Raw genomic sequence first — 20,656 nt, forward strand, 5'->3', positions numbered from 1 at the left:
CCCCCTTTCCCATCTCTGGGTGATCCTAAGAAGTTCCATGTCTCCTTGCATATGTACTCTATCACAGACACCAGGGACCCCAGCCCTTCCTCCACCCTGCAGGAGGCGTGGGCCTTCGATGGAGTGGGACACCTCTTACTGTGCCAGATTGGCCCAGGCCGTGACCATGGAAGGTTAAGTAGCATTATCTCCCGGGCCGTTTTGCCCTAGTATCTTAACCTACCTGCTGTTAAGGAAGCTAACAGGTCCCCACCTTGGATGGAGAGTACAGAGGTCCTGCTGATGCCCTTGTGAAATAACTGCAACTTCAGCATCCCAGCCTGCCACAGGGAGGGCCTAGAGCCTGGCAGCCTCTCCAGAAGGCTGGCTGCATGTCTCTGTGTGGCAATATAGATCCTTCTAGAGAGACCCTGACATTTGACCTGGAAAGAGTCTCCTCTGAGGGATACGGACTGCAGAACTCAGCTCCCTGAAGAAACCGTTTCCAGGGCATGGGAGCATGCACTTCGGACAGGGTCAGTAGCCAGGAACCCGTGGTGGCATCTGCTTTTTGTTCTGGATAGGAATTACACATTCTGTGGCCACCTGGCTGAAGGCGCCCTCTGAAGGCCCAAGGGGTGTGGCGGGGGTGGCTACTGCTGGAGCTATTCTCCAGTGGGCACAGAACAGTCCTGAGTACTGTTGCTACGGGTGTACAGGCGCTAGGGCACCCAGAACCCGAGGTGCTGTGGATGTGCCGAGGGCCCTTCATCCTTTGCCACCTATGTATCCCTAAGCAAGTCGCTTTCATCCCTCTGGGCCTCTGTTTACCCTCGTTAGAAATGGCTTAGATAGTTTTCTCTGCCCTTTCCTCCTCAGGCGGGTGTTTGTTTGTTTGTTTTAGATTTATTTTATGTGCATTAGGGCTTTGCCTGCATGTGTGTCTGTGTGAGGGTGTCATATCCTGGAAGTGGAGTTACAGACAATTGTGAACTGCCATGTGGGTGCTGGGAATTGAGCCTGGGTCCTCTGGAAGAGCAGCCAGTGCTCTTAAAGGCTGAGCCATCTCTCCAGCCCTCAGGCTGGAAGGCCAGAGCAGTAGAGTTGTATACTGTGAGGTGCTCCGGTGAAGCTGTGTGGAGCCATGCTGTCCCCTCCCATGGAACCCTCCAAACAGGGGACACTGTGCCTCCTCACTGTGCCTTCTCCAACACTTCAGCCCATTGTCCTTTGGGAAAGACTTCACAGTGCTTTCCCACTGGGCTTCTATGAACATGTGTCCCGTGGTCAGAGCAGGGACACATCCCCCGGCCCCCAACCCCACACCCAAGCTTGTTTCCACATCACAGGCCTAAGCCAGGCTTCTTCGGTCATGGATTCTCACAGATCGGTCTTGTGTGTTTTCACCCCTTTGGTGATCAGGGAACTAGAGACCCATGGATACCGATGGGTGCCTTTAAACTGCGTCTCACACAACACAGCGGCAGGGTTGTGAGGAAGTGAGCACGCACAGGCCTCCCTGTTTCTGTACTCCGAGATAACCGCCCTGCTCACAGTAGGCAGGGACACTGGCCAGACCTCTCCAGGCTTGCTGCAGTCATTGAGACTGACAGTTCACATTCGTTCCCTTCCTGTCTTTTGTTTGCTGTAATGGGATCACACAGTTCGAATTCTGCACGATGTTAGTCTTTTTCTCGTCTTGGTATAAATCCAGAAAATCCACTTGACTTTTTTTTTTAAACGGCACAATGGTGAGAGAATTCTTTAGGATGTCTGGCAATGGGCTGGGGCTGCAGCTCAAGGGTAGATAGAGTGCTGCTGCTGAAGAGTGACCACAAACTCGCCCCAGCCTGCGGATGAAGCTGCAGTGATGGCTAGCCTACTCCGTGGGAGCAGGGACATCCCAGCGAAGGGTAGTTGTTGGGGTCTGCTAGTTAGTTCCCGGCTGCTTAGCCCAGAAGTAATCACACAGAAACTGTATTAATTAAATCACTACCTGGCCCATTAGCTCTAGTTTCTTATTGGCTAACTCTTATATCTTAATTTAACCCATTTCTATTAATCTGTGTATCGCCACGTGGCTGTGGCTTACTCGCTAAAGTTCCAGCATCTGTCTCCAGTGGGGCTACATGGCTTCTTCTTGACTCTGCCTTCTTCCAGCATTCAGTTTAGTGTTCCCCACCTACCTCTATTCCCTGTGCAGGCCCAAGACAGTTTCGTTATTCACCAATGGTATTCACAGCATACAGCAAGGAATCCCACATCAGGTAGTTGTAAAGGAAGACCTCCCCCCCAGTCCCAACCCTACACACACACACACACACACATACACACACACACACACACACACACACACACACACACACACACACACACACTGAGCCCTTGGGTTATATACTCAGCACTGGAAGGAAGGAAGGAAGGAAGGAAGGAAGGAAGGAAGGAAGGAAGGAAGGAAGGAAGGAAGGAATCTGTTGTTATGAATGATTGTGTTTGGATGGGACTACTTGCTTACATGGCTGAGAACCTGTGCCCACGGAAGCCACATACTAGCCCCAGAGTGCCTGGCATCAGTGGGGACAGAGGTTGGAGATGTTGGGTTCCTCTCAGTATCTCACCATCTCTGCACACCAGATCCAGGATGCCTGGCAGCTGAAGGGTCCAGCCTTGGCATCTCACCACAGGATGATGTCTCTTAGGGCTGCTCCTGAAGCCTCTATGCATGACGGGGAGTGGTCATTTTGTGGTGGGATTTGTCCCTTCCACCTCTTGAATGTTGTGCTGACCTTGGCTCTTCACAGCTTCATGGCTAAGGAAGACATATGCATGTATGTATGTATGCATGTATTTATGAAGATAGGCTCTCCTCTACAACATCGCCTTCCTAGGGCTGGCTAACCATCCCCTCAGCTTTATGCTGCAGGACTGGACAGTGCTTATGGTCACTTTCCAGGCAACAGTACCTGGTAGCTGAAGGAAGAGGACCTTCAAACCAGGCCCATGTGGTGGCACACACCCTTAATCCCAGCATTCAGGAAGATGATGTAGGAAGGTCATGAGTTTGAGTCTAGCCTGGGCTCATAGTTTGACGGTAACCTGGATTGCATAGCAAGACATTGCCTAAGAAAAATGACTTAGCTAGTTGACATGATTATGGAATGACAACTACACTTCCAGGCTCCTGGTAAGCCGGGGGGACCACAGTTCTTTTCCTTTGTCCTTACCTGTCTTAGCGGGATTGCTATTGCTGTGATGCTGCACCATGACCAAAAGCAACTTGGAGAGGAAAGGATTTATTCAGCCTACACTTCCACATCGCTGTTCATCACTAGAAGTCAGGGAGGGAACCTGAAAGAGCTGGTGTAGGGGCCGTGAAGGATGCTGCTTCTGACTTGCTCCCCGTGACTTGCTCAGCCTGCTTTCCTATTTGTGCCCAGGACCATCTGCCCAGGGGTGTGGCACTGCCCACAGTGAGCTGGGCTCTCCCACATCAATCACTGATTAAGAAAATGCCCTACAGTCCTGTCTACAGCCCAGTCTTATAGACGCATTTTCTCAGCTGAGGCTCCCTCCTCTCGGATGATTCTAGCTTGGGTCGCCTGAGTGAATCCCAGCCCTCCACAGCTCAGAGCCTACTGTGGCTCTTCTTACTTGGAAATCTTGGATTCCTCTTCTCTCTCCACACCTGTGGATTCCCAGTTCAGACCCTGAGCAGACTCTTTGCCTAGTGGGACCTTGGTGGTGGAAATGTTCTACTCCCCCTCCCCCCCCAGTGTGGTAAGCTCAGGAAATGATGTATTAGACACACTGGCAACTTGAACTCTGCATGGTTCTGTATCAACATAAGTTTTAAATTATGTGGATGTTGTGTTGCTTCTGCACCTGAGCTGTGTGGGTCCCGACTCTGCCTAAGAGCACCACTGCCAAGAGCTTGGGTGCTCTGACTCTCTCTCTGCCCTGTGGCTAGGGTAAAACACAAATTGAGAACTGGCCTGAGGTGCTCTGATAGAAGCCAGCGTGGCATGTGTGAGGCCAGCAGACAGACTCCTCCCAGTCAAGGAAAGATACTCTGGAGAAGACATCAGACCATACCAGCCCCTAACTAGGGCAGGAAGAGCACCCAGACAAGGGAGGAGTGTCTGTGGGGACCCTGTGGCTGGGAAAGCCAGAACTGTGATCGTAGGATACACTGGAGAGAGGTATGGGAGGAGGCTGCTGAGGAAACCGGGCCAGTTCAGGATCTCTGCGCCTGTGGAGCACAGAGTGTGGGTTTGTCTGGGGTGGGGATAATTGAAGCATGTGAGAAAGCAAGTGGGGAAGGGTGAATATTGGAGTTGTTTTAAGGAAAATAAAGCTCCCACTGAGTAGCAGGCAGAGTTCATTCACCATGGGCTTGCTAGAGAGAAGCAAGCGAGAAAGTCAGCAACCTGCTGGAGAGTAAAGGTGCAGGGGATGGGAAGGAGATCTGGAAACCAGTTCAGAGGCGAGGCCCCTCCCGCTGGCTCCCACACTAACCATTTCCAGCCACCCCTGCCCCACAGGTTAAATCTAAACATCACAGCTTTGGTTTCTGGCTGCCACTGGGGAAATGATTTCAGAGCCCGCTGGCCCGCAGCCATTTTTTCCCCTCAGCAATTTCCCTGTTGGAAGTTGTTAAAGGAAGTGGGAAGGGCCGGCTGGGACCAGTTTTAACAGGCAGAGGCGGATGCTGCCTAGAACGTGGGGTCTTACACAGAGCCTTGCTGCTTTATGTCTGTTCCTGCATAAGCTCTTTCAACGGGCACTTCTGAGCCCATGGGTCTGGTAAAGGGCTCTGTATTGTGAGCCAGATAGTCAGGATTCTCTTCTCCCTTTCTTCTGTCCTCCCAACTCTAGATCAGCAGAGGTCTTCTCTAGGGATGAGCACCTGACCACTGCCACCGTCCTGGCCTCCCACAGGCTGAGAGTGGCTGTGTGTGGCTCCAGAGATAGGAGGGTTCTCTAAGAAGCAAACCAACCGAAAAAGAGAAAAAGCACATTGGCATTTGGCCCCTGAGGTATAGATCAACAGAATGAATCCTGTGGCTCTTTTCCCAGCCTCTTTCCCGTCAGCCCTGCTTACCCACCAGAGAGGCCTGGCCCTAGCAACTGGGAACCTTCCCAGGAAGCAGGCCCCTGCGCCAGAGGAAGTGAGATTGCGGTGTTGGATGGCAGTTCTCAGTATGGATGTTGGATCTCAGGAACAGCTTCTTATGCTGGACCAGAGTTCTCCCTGCTTAGGATGGACCAGCAGAGGCCAGTGGTGGGCCAGCATGCTTCTGTCTGTCACATCCGACCAGAGAAGAGCTGAAGTTGGTGTGTGGCAAGGAAGATACAAACGACAGGCTAGTGTTGTGTAGGGGAGCGTGCGTGTGTGTGTGACACATGCACACCCATGAATGCCTGTCACAAATGGAGGACTCAGCCAGCCATGATAAGCTTAATAAGAACATGGGCATAACAACAATCCTGTTAATAAAATCCCTGATGTTTATGCCTGGGGAGGGGAAAGGCCCTCATTTCTGGCTTAGCAAACTGAAGCTCAGAGAAATCCAATGACTTGTCAGAACTGTGCACTGACTTAGCTGATGACAAGGTCAGTATTTAAACTGTTGTGATCCAAAGCCGCGGGCTCCACCCCACCCCAGGCACCAGTTCAGTGTTCCTGCCTGTGGTGGTGTGACAGAGTCGGCTGCCTTTCCCTCTCATTCCTCCCTTCCTTTGCTTTCTCTTCTCTCCCCACCTTCTCCCTTCTCTTCACGTCATCAGCCATCCATTCTTTGCTAGGTACCCACATGAATTATCTCAGGGATTCATTGAGGAATAAGATAGCGTGCCCTGAGGCTAGGTATACACTGGTTACAAATAGCCCAGATGCAGAGGGAGTGTCTGAGGCCCCAGGTCCCAGGTGGAGGCGTGCACGACACTTTCACTAGTTAATTCACTCTCAGTGAGCATGTGTTTAAACATGGTTGTGAGCGTGTGTTTAAACATGGTTGTGAGCGTGTGTTTAGCCATGGTTGTGGCTGTGTGTTTAGCCATGGTTGTGGCTGTGTGTTTAGCCATGGTTATGAGTATGTGTTTAGCCTGTTTGTACACTGGGTCCCATTCTAGGTATATGCCATTTTCCGGGTGATAGAATAATGTATTTTTTTCTGATCCTGGACCAAGTGTCTTTTAAGCTTCTAGGGCAGGGGTGCCACTGGGCTCTGACAGTCTGTAAAGAGTCACAGGTGAGAGCGTATCTTATACGCCTTCATTGTGTGATGCTTTGGTTTTTTTTTTTTTTTTTTTTTTTGAGACAGGGTTTACAGAGAGCTTTGGAGCCTGCCTCTGCCTCCCGAGTGCTGGGATTAAAGGCGTGCACCACCATCGCCCGGCTTGTGTGATGCTTTGGACTACAAGTCCATCTCCTAGCTCTCTGGAGTTCCAGGTTATTGCGTACAGCCCAAAGTGACCAGACTGGATGTGCCATGAGGACAGAGATCTGGCTGCTTCAGTCCCAGCTCTGTCCCCAGTGTCTGCACTCTGGTATGCTTTCTGAATGCTCGAGTTCACATATCATCCACAGCTCTTCTGCCCCTTGGGCTGAGATGTCATAGGAGCTCTGTCATCTGAACCAGTGAAGGTGGCGCACAGTAGTCTCTGGGGAGGCCTTGACTCACCAGTCATCATAACAGCTATTTCTAGCTCTTGTGTCTTCAGTCTCCAGGCTGGACTTGAACAACAGCTCGTGCCTGTGGCCCGTGGTTTGGGAGTGGTGTCTACTGAGCCCCTGCTGGACACCGCTAGCTTCCTAGCTGCTAGCTTGTATGTGTGTTCCTTCTTCCCCTGGGAGGGCCACCGTGAAGACGGGATTGCTCTCAGAGAGATCTAATGACCCAGATGGCATAGGGAAATGTTTGTGCCAATGCTGCCCTGCTTCAGTTACCATAAAAGGAAACCTGTAGAGTGCGTACATGTGTGCGTGCAGGTGTGTGCCCATGCGGAGGCAGAGAGGATGCTGGGTGTCCTTCTCTGTCACTCTCCACCTTATTCCTTAGAGACCCAGGAACCCCTAACGATTACCTGTCTCTGCCCCCCACAGTACATGGTATGCATGTAGCCACACTGAGTTTTTTATGTGGATTCTGGGAATTTGAACTCAGGCCCTCATCCTTGTACAAACACTCCTAACCACTGAGCCATCTATCCTTAGTCTCTCACTCTTCTTAACAACTCGCAGCAGGTAAGTTCTAGGGTCCCTTGCTCCCTACAGCTTTGCCTACTTTGAGCAGGCAGGAGGCTTGGAAAGGAAGACTGTTAAGAGTGTGATCTCTAGATAGATGAAACAAGGCCTGCCTGGGGAGGCAGAGAGAATCCTGGTTGCTGTCCGCCAGCCGTGTGCTTGGACAAGTCCCTTAACTTCTCTGCGCCTCTTTTCTTGTCTGCTAGTTGTTCTAGCGAGAAGCGTCATGTCTGGTACTTACTGCCTCCTCAGCCTCCACACTCAGTTTCCAGCTCCCTCTGGCTGTTTCCATGTGTGTCCCGGATCCGTCTGTGTCCCTTCCACTGGCAGCACACCTCCGTCACTCCTGTGTCCACTTTCCCCTCCCTTCACTTTGTTTTTCGTGAGCCTCCGCCCGGTTCTGCTTTGCATATCCAGAAATCTGGCTTTTCTGAGATCAGTCCTTAACTGATACCCGGTCACACTCAGCATAAAATCCAGCCTTGTCACTATCCGCTTCCAGACCCTGAAGTACTCAGCGTATGTCTGCTTCCACACCTCCTGCCCCTTCTCCCTCTGCCCAGGCATTGGAACATGGCAGGCTATTTCCTGTTGCAGCCACAGGTCCTTGTACATTCGTTCCTTCTGTCCGTGTGGTTCTTGTCCTCAGCCTAGTGCCTCCTCTTGCTCTGCAGGGCCCTAGCAAAGCTGCGCTGTCTAAATCAGATGTCCCTTATACCCGCCACAGTCTCACTCAGCGCTGTTTCCCTTCTAGCACTTACAAATTTCATTTACACATTTTTTTTTGGGTTTTTTGTTTTTTGGGTTTTTTTTTTATTTTTGAGACAGGGTTTCTCTGTAGCTTTTTGGTTCCTGTCCTGGCTCTTGTAGACCAGGCTGGCCTCGAACTCACAAAGATCCGCCTGCCTCTGCCTCCCTAGTGCTGGGATCAAAGGCGTGCGCCACCACCGCCCGGCTTTAGTTAGTTTTGAATTTGTTCTTTATCTTGGTTCTTGCTGGCAAAGAGTATATCGTGCTCACGCTAATATCCCCGGTGCTCAGTAAAGTCCCAGCACACACAGCTCTTTGCTGATTGGTTGAAAAAAGGATGGCTAGATAGAAAACCATCATCGTTTATGCCCCGGCACTGCTAAGCATGTATGGGCAGCCCGTTTATGGTTCTCCAGTTGTTCCTGCATGGGCAGTCTGAGATGCTTGTGTTATTGTCAAACCCAAGGTCCCACAGTCTTCCTTTATGCTGTCTGTCCAACGTTTTGGGGGCCTTCCTCTTCGCCTTATCCCGTGCACTCCTCCAAGCAGTGCTGTCTTCGGGTATCTGCCGTCATTCGTTCTCATAACATGGCCGGAGTATCTCAAGTGCTGGTGTTCTGTCCTATAGTTTACTTCCTTCTTTAGGCGGAGCTGTTTCTTAATGTCAGCCTGTCTCTTCATGTGACGCCTGGAATCCTCCTGAGACATATCATCTCAAACACATCCAGCTGCTGTTCTAAGGAGCTGTCGAGGTTTCAGAGTGGTAAAGAAGACAGCTCAAGACAGGTGTCTTAAATACTTGTAATTCTGTTGTCGTTATGTCTCTTGCTGACCAAACCTTTGGAAAAAGGGGCCATCGTAAATACTTACCAAGTAAAGCTGTTGTGTGCTCCTCCCTCTAGCTGTGACTTCTGTAGTAAACGAAGCTACCAGTAGACTTCACTCTCAAGCCTGGGGAAGTCTGTGTACAAGGACTGATGCCGTCAGGAAGTGCCTCCTGGATGGGCAGCCCTGGGTGGAGGCGTGCAGGACTTGGGCAGTTTCAGCCTCAGCCCTTCCCACTGCAATGCTGCCTGTCAGAAGGGCCTCTTCCCTTGGAACTGTAGCTGCCAAACCTCAAGGAGGGCTCTGATTGGATCTGCTTTGGTCACATGGTCACATACAGGTTAAGAAGGGCTCAGTCTGGATGAAGAAGCCTAAAGGACCAAGGGCCACCTACATTCAGAAATAGGTTCCTGACCAGGGCGTGGTGGTACAGCTCAACGGTATTAGCTACTCAGGAAGCTGAGGCAGGAGGACAGCAAATTCAAGTCTTGCCTGGGTGTCTCAATATTTCAGAGGAAAAAGAAGGTAGAGCTCCTTCCGGTGATCTTCAGTATGTCACATGGCAGTCGGGTTTCCAGAGGGCTTCCCTAAATAAAGCCCTGTCAACATCAGGACAGAAGGCTGCGACCTCATCCTGGTGGGATAACACTGTTATAGCTCTCATAGCATCTGCGTCCCTCTCCCCCATAGGAGAGGGTCACCGGAGGGTCATGTGACCATCAGCAGACAGGAGTCCTGTGCTCACAGAGGAACCACAGGCCTCTAGCTCAGCGGTGCCTTAGTAGGGCTTCTCAGCTCCTCTGTGGCTCTGCTGGGACCATGTCCTAGAATATAACTGGTGAGGCAAGTTTTCTGTTGTTGGGGTTTGGTTTTTTAATTAACATCTCTAAGAAAGTAATAAATACTTATGTTTTTTAAATACAGATGAGCAAAGAAAGTAAGACCTTCAATCACATTCATAGATGATCACTGTTTCTCGGGGTTAGCCCCACTCTACTCCCTGCCCCCCAGTTCTGTGACAGCATATGGTGATCCCAGGCTGGCTTTGAGCTCACTGTGTTGGTCTTGTGATCTTCATGCTTCCATACACCAAGAACTGGGGTTATAGTTTCCACTGCAGTGCCCAGGTTAGATCTTCCCTGCTCTCAGTGCCTGTTCATGTGTTCATGTTCAAAGTAGGCAAAGTCTAGGGAGGGATCATAGTTCTGTCTACTAATGGTCGGCCTGATGCTCTTCCTGCTTCCCGGACAGTTTCCTTCTGGGCAGATCTCTCTTTTTGTTTGTTTGTTTTTTCAAGACAGGTTTCTCTGTAGCTTTGGAGCCTGTCCTGGAACTAGCTCTTATAGACTAGGTTGGCCTCGAACTCAGAAAGATCTACTTGCCTCTGCCTCCGGAGTGCTGGGATTAAAGGCGTGTGCCACCACTACCCGGCTTACGTTCCTTTCCTTTAAGGTTGTACAGTGCACGCAGGAATTTAGTTTGTAATTATTTGTCAAGGACTCACCTTGTATTTGGATTTTTTTTTTTTTTGGTTTTTTTTCGAGACAGGGTTTCTCTGTGGTTTTGGAGCCTGTCCTGGAACTAGCTCTGTAGACCAGGCTGGTCTCGAACTCACAGAGATCCGCCTGCCTCTGCCTCCCGAGTGCTGGGATTAAAGGCGTGCGCCACCACCGCCCGGCGTCACCTTGTATTTGGGACTGATGTTAGCTGTACCATATGGTCCTCCCAGTCATCTTCAGGAAAGCTTGCTGTGGTACTCAGGGTGCAGCAAAGGGAGAAAAACTAAGTGACAGATCACCTACTCACGGCCACATAGCTGGGAAGTGGCAGCCTTCAGGAAGTCTGGCTGCAAAACTGGGACTCATAACTCTTTCTCTTCTTTGCTATTTTCTCTCTCAGTTCTCATGGATGGGCCCTTGTTGCATCTTTCCCTCTCTCTCTCTCTCTCTCTCTCTCTCTTTTTTTTTTTTTTTTTTTTTTTGGTTTTTTCGAGACAGGGTTTCTCTGTGGCTTTGGAGCCTGTCCTGGAACTAGCTCTGTAGACCAGGCTGGTCTCGAACTCACAGAGATCCGCCTGCCTCTGCCTCCCGAGTGCTGGGATTAAAGGCGTGCGCCACCATCGCCCGGCGCATCTTTCCCTCTCTAATGCCTGAGGTCTTCACAGTTATTGAGTGTGTTTATAGCTTGTGCATGTGTTCATCTGTGCATGCACACATGCGTATGTGGAGGCCAGAAATCAGCATCAATACCTTCCTCGATTGCTTGTTGCATTGTTTTTGGAGACAGGGTCTCTCTGAGCCTGGAACTCACCGACTGGCTGGACTGGCTGGCCACCAAGCCTGGGGGAATCTTCTGGTCTCCACCTCCCCAACCCTGAGGTTACAGATATGGGCCACCTCACCTGGCTTCCTTTACTTGCTCTAAAGATCTGAACTTGGGTCTTTGTCTTTGTGGCAAGCAATTCAACAGCTAATCCATCTCCCCAATACCCTTAATTTTATTTATTTTAAAAACAGTTACTTATTGCTTTAAAGAAACATTCCCCAAATCTAACTGTAAGTGCTCATTGTACGAAAACTAGAAAGTACAGAAAAACTTCAAAAAGAAAATGAAATTGCCCCCAGACACTGGCTGTCCACCCTGACTTCCTTTTTGTTATGTTCTTATTCTGAGAGAGGAGGGGGTCACTTCCAGCAGTGTGACAGCTGCCCTTGCTACTGTGCTGCTATCTTGTCTGCTGTCCAGGGCGTGCTGTAACTCTTAAGGCGCTTGTGTGCCCCAGATGGGGTCTAGAAGGTAGCTGTGGTTCACGTGGAGGTGGGGAGCCCCTGGTGACTCATGGGAGGTGAGCGATAACAGTGCTCCCTCCTGACTCAGTTCTAGCCTTTTGGAGGCAGTGAGGCAGGGAAAACTGGGTCCTGGCAGCCTGGGTCCCCACCCCTGCCATGAGGCGGCCCAGCACCTGCTCTGGGAAGTATGTGCTGACTCCCCAGCTCCCAGGCACAAACTATTTTTGGCCACAGTGACTGTTTGCTAGGAATGAAAACAGAAACCCCTCTCCCTGCCTTGTTCTTCCATGGGACAGTGGACCAGGGCTGCCGTCCTTGGGCCCCCTCACCATGCATTGTCTGTGGAGCTGGGTAATGACAAAGGCTTCAAGGGACCCAGAAGCCCCACCACCCACCTTGCTGAGAGGAGCCCGAGGCTCAAGCCAGTCTGCGCCAGATGGGAGCTGTGAGGTAGGCAGTGCAGCGCCTTTTCATGGGTCCTCAGAACGGGTCCCTTTGGCTGGACTCTGAGTCCTCTCTTTGCCAACTGGCTATAGAACATATCAGAGGAGTGTGCACTTTAGGGGAGGTGACTGTCATTTCATATTTCCTCGCTTTCTTGTCACAAAGAATTGCTAGAGCCATCTGAATCTTGGAAGCTCATTGCCCCCATCTTTATAATGAAGGGGCTGGCTGCCTTTATGCTTTGAGCCTGCTATGTCCACAGAAGCTGACCTGTGACTGCTGTGAGGGATTGAGACTGTTCCCAAAGCTTCTGGTCGTCAGGACAGGGAAGCCGAACCACACAGAATAGCAGTGTTGACCGGAGAGAAATGGGGCCAAGGCCAGCACCTACTTGCTGTGGCCCAAGATGATTAACTAAATCATCTGGAGTCCCAGTTTCCATAGCTAGCAAGTATTTATGCCTGGGCCACTTATTGAGTGGTGGCTGCGCCCCTAACTGTTATTTTATGGTTAAACTGGTCGGAAAGGAGGAAGCGTGTTGAGAAACTGAGCAAGAATCAGTGGGTCCTGGGCCTTGTCGCAGAAGCCAGATGCCGGGTATAGCTGACGCCTTGAGATTTCCATCATGAAAAGTGTCACCAAAGTGGGGTGGATTGGGTGGGCTAGATCTATTCTCTCCTGCCATCATCTGTGTTAGGAACTTGGTAGGACCTGGAGCGACATCCCAGGCTGTCATCTCACTAGTCCACCGTGTGGTTTGGCACTGCTTTGGCAGTTGTCTTTGGAGGTGAGGCTCGTGGCCAGGGACTTCCCCTTAGCATCTGTGTTCCACCAGCTCAGAAGATCTGGAAGAACCAGGGCCTTGACACCTGGGTAGGGAGGGCTTGGGCTTGCCGGGAGCAGAGGACGCCCTGATGGGGTGAGGTGCTGAGTGAATGTGTGCTGTTGATACGGGCACAGCCATTCAAGGATCCCAGAGACTCGGGGGTTCTAGGGAGATGGGAAAGCCTTCCCCACAGGGTGAGGTTCAAAGGAAAATGGCAAACCCTTCCTTGTGGGTGTTAACAGCGTGTACAGAAGATGTCTACCATACCTTCTCCCCCATGAATACTGCCTTAAGTCTGCTCCCCAGCAGACTCCACTCCAGCCAAGATTAGCTAGACCTGTTGTCACCTTGATCAGACTGCACCGTAAGCCCTGCCTCCTTGTTTATCTGATGTTAACAACCCCGCCTTCCTGTCCAGCTCTACGTAGTGACAGTCCTCCCTGTCCAGCTCTATGCAGTGATAGTCCTCCCTGTCCAGCTCTATGCAGTGATAGTCCTCCCTGTCCAGCTCTATGCAGTGATAGTCCTCCCTGTCCAGCTCTATGCAGTGACAGTCCTCCCTGTCCAGCTCTATGCAGTGATAGTCCTCCCTGTCCAGCTCTATGCAGTGATAGTCCTCCCTGTCCAGCTCTATGCAGTGACAGTCCTCCCTGTCCAGCTCTATGCAGTGACAGTCCTCCCTGTCCAGCTCTATGCAGTGACAGTCCTCCCTGTCCAGCTCTATGCAGTGACAGTCCTCCCTGTCCAGCTCTATGCAGTGACACTCCTCCCTGTCCAGCTGTGTGCAGTGACAGTCCTCCCTGTCCAGCTCTATGTAATAATCACAGTGATCTTCCAGGGTGCTGCAGTTCCTCCATCCAAGGGCCAGGGCCACCAACCCCAGTTTTCCTGTCTGTGTCCATCTCTATTTTCTTTATTCTCTTGCAGTCCCCAGTTAATGCATGAACTGTGATAGAAACCGGGGACCTTCCTGGGGCCCAGCCTAGTCTGGTATTGGTTTCTGTGGGGTTCTGTTAGCTAGGGCCCTGTCCCAGTGCTGTTGTTTAGGTGACAGGAGCAGGCTTCCTCCTCCCTAGGTCCTGTGTTTTTTCCCTCTGTAAATTCTCTATTGGGCTAGATTATCTAAAGTCCCTTTGAAGTCTGTCTCTGACTTTGGCAGGGGATGGGTTTCTCCTCATTTTCTTGGGTATCCTTCGGCTCCTTTCATGTCCTCTGAACCAGGTAGCTATGGTGATAGCCCCCTGGCTCAGGTCCTAGCCATCGTCTGAGAAGCTTTGTTGGGCTTCCTTAGCTTTGGGGCTCAGTGTTGCTGTGAGGCTGTTAGTATTCAGTGGCCCTGGAAAAACGACAGAGAAAACTGCCTACCCCATGGTCTCATGAGAGCTCTCCAGTGCCTCCTGTTTGGGCACCCTTTGGGGAGCTCTGAAACAATGCATCCCTTGTCTGTGACAGAGTCTGCTTCTCAGGTCTCCAGCCTACTTCTTTCCCTGCTGAGACAGACAAACTACCCAGAAGTCAAACCTCCTGTGATGGCCCCTGATGTGGCGCTCTGCTAGAGGGATTCTGGGGTCAGGCTCCTGGCCCTGCAGGACTGAAGCTGGGGGTCAGGCATGCAGCTGTGATACACTTGGCACACTGGGTGCATGATGGTGTGGCAGGATTCACCACCTGTACTCAGAGTTCTCGTCCTGCAAACCCGGAGGAGGCAGATGTAGGTAGGAAGAGTGGGAGAATTGGGACTGGGGCTAGAAGTCACTGGTAAAGCGCTTGCTTAGCGTATGCAAAATTCTGGGTGTAGTCCTTGGTACAGAGGAGATGTGGGAAGGAACTTGGGTAGGGAAGATCCCAGGGACAGCAAACAGTAAAGATGGCTGGAGGCATGGCCATGTCCTTGTGCTCTCTCAAGGAGTTGGCTGTCCCTTAGGAGGACTGGGTTGTCCATAGGAAATGTCTCAGACTAGCTCTAGCCCTTTATGGCACCCTGAACTACTGGGGCAGTCCCAGCTTAGGCCTGTTGTCACAGCTCCCCATTTGCTTCAAGAAGTGGCTGGGTGTGATGGCATATCCTATGGTCATTTGTCACCCAGCTGTCACCCACTGGTGCCTCCTCATGCCTGCTTCATCTACAAAGGAGGCCAGGGAAGCCTGAAGATCTGGGGAGCTGTCCCCTAGAGCAGGGCAGGGTCAGATAAGGGCCTCTGAGCCTGGCCCTGTGTGGCACAGGGTGGGAGTTTCTCATTTGCCAGTTCCCCTGAAGCAAAGGGTTTCTGTACTCAAGGGTTTCTGTAGCTCTTTGGCTGTGGTCAGACTGTCCACTCTAACCCCAAGACTTCCTTTCAAGTGGTCTTTAATTTTTTTAAGATTTATTTTTATTAATTTTAAGCCTGTGTACATGTCGTGGGTGCACATGCACACAGATGCACAAGTACACACACACACACACACACACACACACACACACACACGAATGCAGGTGTCTACAGAGGCCAGAGTTATCAGCACCCCCTGGAGCTGGAGTTACAGGTGTGGCTCTGAGCTACCAGATAGAGGACCTGGAACTGAACCCTGATCTAATGCATTGCAGTGAGTGCCTGAACTGCTCTGCAGCCTGCAGCCTGGCCTCTGTTCTGGAAAGGACCTTCCAGCTGCCGTGTTGTCTTCTGTTTTGTTCTGTGTGGGAAGCTGAACCCAGAGTCTTGACCAGACTATTACAGTTTTGACTTGAGCTTTACTGTGGACTCTTGTGGATAGTGTGTTTATTTATTGAGACAGGGTCTCCCACTGTAGCCTAAGTTAGGAGCCCTCTCTTTATTGAGGGAGGGTATGGAGTCAGGGAAACACTAGTCCCGTGTCCCGCCCCCCCCCAGCTTGGGTACACGTGTTTTTCTGCCGTTGGCCATGTCTGGCTGTTTTCAGCTGGCAGCGAAGCAGGTGTTTCTGGAAACTGGTGCCGATGACGTGGGTGCTGATGAGCACGGGCTGGATTTTGAGTGACAGGTGTGGGCTGGCCTGAAGCCTGGCCTGGATGACCCCTTCCTACTGATGTTGTGCTGGAGTGGGACCAGGGATGCTAGTGCAAGGGGAAGCAGGAAGGGAGGGACAGTGAGGCCCAGGGACTCTGGAAGATGAAGCCTGACATAGCTGGCAAGTATTTATGGAGTGGCTGAGTAAACCCACTCCACAAGCCAAATGTAGCCCACCATTGTTTAAAGAATGAAGAATGTTTTTCTTTTAACTGGTGGGGGGCACAAAAATATTTTGTGACAGATGAAAGTGATATAAAATTCAAGTTTGAGGGTCTCTGGGTGTCATTTGAACATGCCACACCTACTCATTTACATGTTGATATTGGGGTGCATTAGAGAGCCAGGGCAGAGTGGGAGGAGCTTTTCTCTGCCCAAGTGAGGAAGTGGGGCTGGGTCATTGCTCTGAGGCAGGTAGGTAGCACTGATGCTGGACAGTGGCACCAGTGCAGCTCAGAGTCAGAGCTGTACCAGGCAGTGGTGGAAAGTACCAGGGAAGGAACTGGCATGCGTTGCTGAGGAGCTGAAATGGGTGGGTGGGAAGAGGCCTCCTGGGAGCTCCTTGCAGCCGCTTTTATCCCCACCGCTAAGAGCTCACCCTAACGAGGCCCTCACTCCGACTGCCTCCTCAGTTCTGGCTGGAGTTACAGAGTATTTGTGTGTATGTGGCCCGTGCCAGGCAAAATGGCCCCTGGCCTAACCACTGTCCTCTCCCGGGACCACATGTGTGCGGACGGCTCCCTGTGGCAGCCGACACAGTTTCTAAGTATAGACCCAGGCTGCCCCGTGGCTGCTGGTAAGTCCCAGGATACCATCTGATACTCGGTGTGACCTGTGACCCCAGCCACTGCCAGCTGCTGGAGACTGGGGGGGGCGAGGGCGGAGGCGGGGGCGGGGGCATATTTGGCCAAACTCTCCCCTGCCTTCGGCTACAGAGAACAGAGACTAGCAGGCTCCTGTCAACCGCGGGGCTTAATTGTCACGGGCTGGGATGACCTCAGTTTGCAACTGGCCCTGCTTCCTCATTATTGCCAGAAAGGATAACTTAATGTCATTCACTGGAAAACGTAAGTCATGGTTTGAGGGAAAATGGCGGAGCCGAGGAGGCCGTGTTCCTGGTGCCCTGCTCATGCTCCATATGAACCCCAAGGCATGTCGGTCCATGGCTGGGCATATGGCTTCTCTCAGCTTCTAGTTAACACATTGATTCTGGCCCAGCAGCTGGAGTGAGCAGCAGTTTCAGAACCGGTGCGGCTTGCCAGTCCCCCTCCCTTCTCTAGATCTCCAGGGCATGACAGAGCGGGGCAGGCATTGTTCTTAGCTTTTAGATGACCATCTTCTACAGGCCTACAGGTAGGTGGGCAACCAGAGGGCCTCTCCAGCCAGCAAGGGTTTCCCAGTGGCTCATATGGTGACCCTAACCTGTTTCTGGTTCTCTAGCACACATGGAATGCCTGGTTTGACCTGGTTTCCTTACGCATACTCCCCTGTGCTGTGCCTGTCTCGGTGGGTGGGAGAAACACATCTGTGTGCGCAGTCTGGAGGCTTTGAGTTGTTTGGGTTGAGGTGTGATGCCAGGACCACTCTCAGGCGGTGCGCTCATCTCACTGAAGAGGTTGGGCAGGCCCGAGTACTTCTCTTTCCTCTCTCATGCCTGCCTCATGGAACTTCTTATCTTCTTCCTTTTTTCTTTTTTCTTTTTTTTTTTTTTTTTTAGGTTTTTCAAGACAGGGTTTCTCGCATGTCCAGCAGAAGGAAGGTTTTAGTGGTCAGATCCCCCCTTGGGAAGGATCACATTCTTCCACAGCCTCCATCCTCAGGCCCCAGGCTCCGTGTCCACCAACGCATCTGGATTAGTTGCCACCAAGTAAAAACAACCATTCAAAGATAACTCAGATTGCCATTACTATTTAAAAACAAACAAACGAGGGCTGGAGAGATGGCTCAGTGGTTCAGAGAACTGGCTGCTCTTCCAGAGGACCCGGGTTCAATTCCTGGTACCCACATGGTGGCTTACAACTCTCTGTGATTTCAGTTCCAGGGAACGCAACACCAATGAACATAAAATAAAAGTAAATTAATTAATCAAACCAAACAAACAAAATACCAGGGTCTTAGGCAGCCCATGCAGCCTCAAACTTATTCTGTAGCCACGTCTGACTTGAACTGCTGTCCCCCATGCCTTAGCCTCCCAAATTTTAGATGATAGGCATAGCATACCAAGTCTAGACCAGTTGTGATTTTTCTTTTTTAATGCCGGAAGTTCTGGCGCCTTTCCTGGCTTTCTCCATCCCGATAATACTGAGAGCAGTGGGTGGGTTTCTGGTTAGCCTTTCCTTTTGTGGCAGAAAACATCTTCTCATAAAAAAAAAAATAAGTACAGAGACAGTTCCATTGCTACAACTCCTGGGGACTGGGGCTGCCTCTCCCCAAGTTCCCTGTCTGCCTCCTCTTACCAAGGAGATGTAAGTGGTGAAAAGAGCTGTCTCTCAGGAATGATGGCAACAGACTGGTGTCGGTAGAGTGCCAGGCAGTCCGGTTGCATCCCTGTGAGGGTGTATGTTCACACCCCTAGAAGCCAGGTGGAAACAGAGTGGCCCATGCTGGCGGGGCGGGGACGGCTCCAGCAGATGGGGGTTCTAATGGGGCTTCTCCAGCACCCCTGCTGCCCCACTTTGACCTCGCCCATTTTTAGCACTGATTTGAATCAAATCCTGAAGAGTAGGGGCAAGGAAAAGGCCACACTTCTGTCTTGTTCAGGGAGGCACAGATCCACAGGCTTCAGTACAGTGAGACACTTTTTCTTTATAGCTAAATTTGAAGCTATAAAGCAATCCTTTTTTCTTTTTACATTTTTTATGTATTAGGGAAGGGGATTTAAGCATATTATTTTCACTTTCCAGGAAAGTTAATTTGCTTGGCTAAAGAACAAAGGACCATCCAGGTTACTAGGTGGTTCTTTTGGAACGTAGGCTGTTTGGAAGTAGCCCGAGATGGGAGCTTCTGAGTTCCAGGTTAGCAGTCGGCAGTGTGGGACGGTGTCAGGAGCTCTGGCTTCTGACAGGCTGCCGTATAAGTCACGTGAGCTCTTCAGACTTAACTTGTGGACTGAGTGGCATGGACTTCTTGAGTTGGCTCAAGTGGAGACAGAACACACAAGGTGGTCGGCATACCGTACTGGCAAATGGAAGGTCGTAATGAACATAATTATTTTGTTTGAGAAATTGAAAGGGCATAGTTGATGAAAGGGAGGTAAAAATAAAAGAGAAAAAGAGCCCTTCCTATTAGCTTTCTAGTCAAGCTGGAGGTTGGGGCTGCCATGGCTGACTCCATCATGACCACCATGTCTCTCATCTTCCCCGAAGCTGCTGAGTCAGCGTTCTTGACAGAGGGCGTGCCTGTGGGTGCGTAGCCATGCATGGGTGCCTGTGGGTGACCTACTGAGGATGTACCATCCAAGGTAGAGCGTTGCTTTGTGTAGCTGTCTCTTGGTTTGGCTGACCTCAAATTTAAGATCCTCGTGTATGCTTTCCGAACCGGGATTACAGGTGTGTGCTGTGTCCCACCCAGCTGTTGGTTGAGTGCAGTTGTGGGGAGGCAAAGGTCACCTGTCCCTGTCACAACAATTTAGTCAGGCTTCTTTCTATGGCCGAACGAAGGGGAAGGATGCCCAAGCTGCATTGCGCTGAACAACAGTTGCTGGGCTGGCGGGCAGGGGGAGCCCTTTTTTAATCACCACCCCCCTAGGCTGCTCTCGGCAGCGGTTTCCTGTGAGTTTTCCTCTGATGGGCTGGAAGGATTTCTGACAGCCGAGAGTTTGTCTGACCAGCGGTGGTGATATTTCTTGGTTTTGTGTGTTTCTTTCTCACTGTGGTGGGGATTGTTGTAAACACTGTTGCGAGTCTTGCCAGAGTCCTGGAAGTGGAGAAACCACTGCTGAGGTACATGTACCTGCCTCAGGTGCTGTGGGAGGAGGACTTAAGCAGGTCAGTTTGACACTCGAGTCTAAGATTCACAGCACTGTAGATTCCCTGACAGTGAATTCAGTCTTTTGAAATAAAATTTGAATTGGGTGTAGTGGTTCAGGCCTGTAGCCCAGCTCTTGGGCTGGTCACCTGGGGCTGGGAGGCCACCCTGAGCTACAAAATGAGTTCCAGATGAGATACAATGTAGCTCTGTCCCAAGAAAACACAGAAACTAGGTAGATACAGGTTGCCCTCAGAGCCCTTGAAAATCACTTCCCGCTTTCTCCACTTTTGCTCTGGGATGTGCGGCCATTTCTGTTCCGGGAAACTTGAAAAGTCTTACTAGGAGGCCAAGAAAGACAATGAAGATACAGATGGCCGGTCCAGTCATGTAGCTGGTTACGGGCTCCCAGTACCTGTTTGTACCTTAGTTCACAATAATTGCTTATTTACTCAACCCCCAGCCCCCTCCCCCCAATACACCTCAGAGAAAGTGAGAGGGGGAAAGTGAGAGAAGAGAGTCAGTCTGTGGGTGGGAGAAAAGGTCCAGCTTTGAGACCGAGTCTAACTCAGTGTTCATGCTTTGTATGAGTTTCTAATGCTGGGTCCCATTTAGCACCTTCAGGCTCCACCTCTGCATAAGTTCACAGCTCTGTAAGGGGAGGAGGAGGATGGCCCAGCCCCAGGCCAGTGTTGCAACCCTCCTTGCATAGGCTCTTACAAAGCCAAATAAGATGTCAGCCAGGCTAGCTAGCCTCTTTTCTGGAAACTTTGGGGGAAAGGATCCATTCCAATTATATTTAGGTTGA

The 20,656-nt window shown here is 51.0% G+C and overlaps 1 protein-coding gene across 3 annotated transcripts in view; it reads left to right on the top strand.

Moving 5' to 3' along the window:
* The window catches only part of Ksr1 (kinase suppressor of ras 1), a 133,213-nt gene that overhangs the window by 77,611 nt on the left and 34,946 nt on the right, over positions 1–20,656 (top strand). The window contains exon 1 of one of the 3 annotated variants that reach the window (XM_075991450.1): positions 11,832–12,039. The exons of the other annotated variants lie outside the window; for them this stretch is intronic. Within the exon in view, the coding sequence (XP_075847565.1) occupies positions 11,920–12,039 (120 nt within the window). The 5' untranslated portion in view covers positions 11,832–11,919. Of the gene's footprint in view, positions 1–11,831; positions 12,040–20,656 lie in introns of those variants that run through there. 3 annotated transcript variants of the gene reach the window in all.

Source organism: Microtus pennsylvanicus, chromosome 11 (assembly GCF_037038515.1).
Source record: "Microtus pennsylvanicus isolate mMicPen1 chromosome 11, mMicPen1.hap1, whole genome shotgun sequence".
In the NCBI taxonomy this organism is placed as follows: domain Eukaryota; kingdom Metazoa; phylum Chordata; class Mammalia; order Rodentia; family Cricetidae; genus Microtus; species Microtus pennsylvanicus.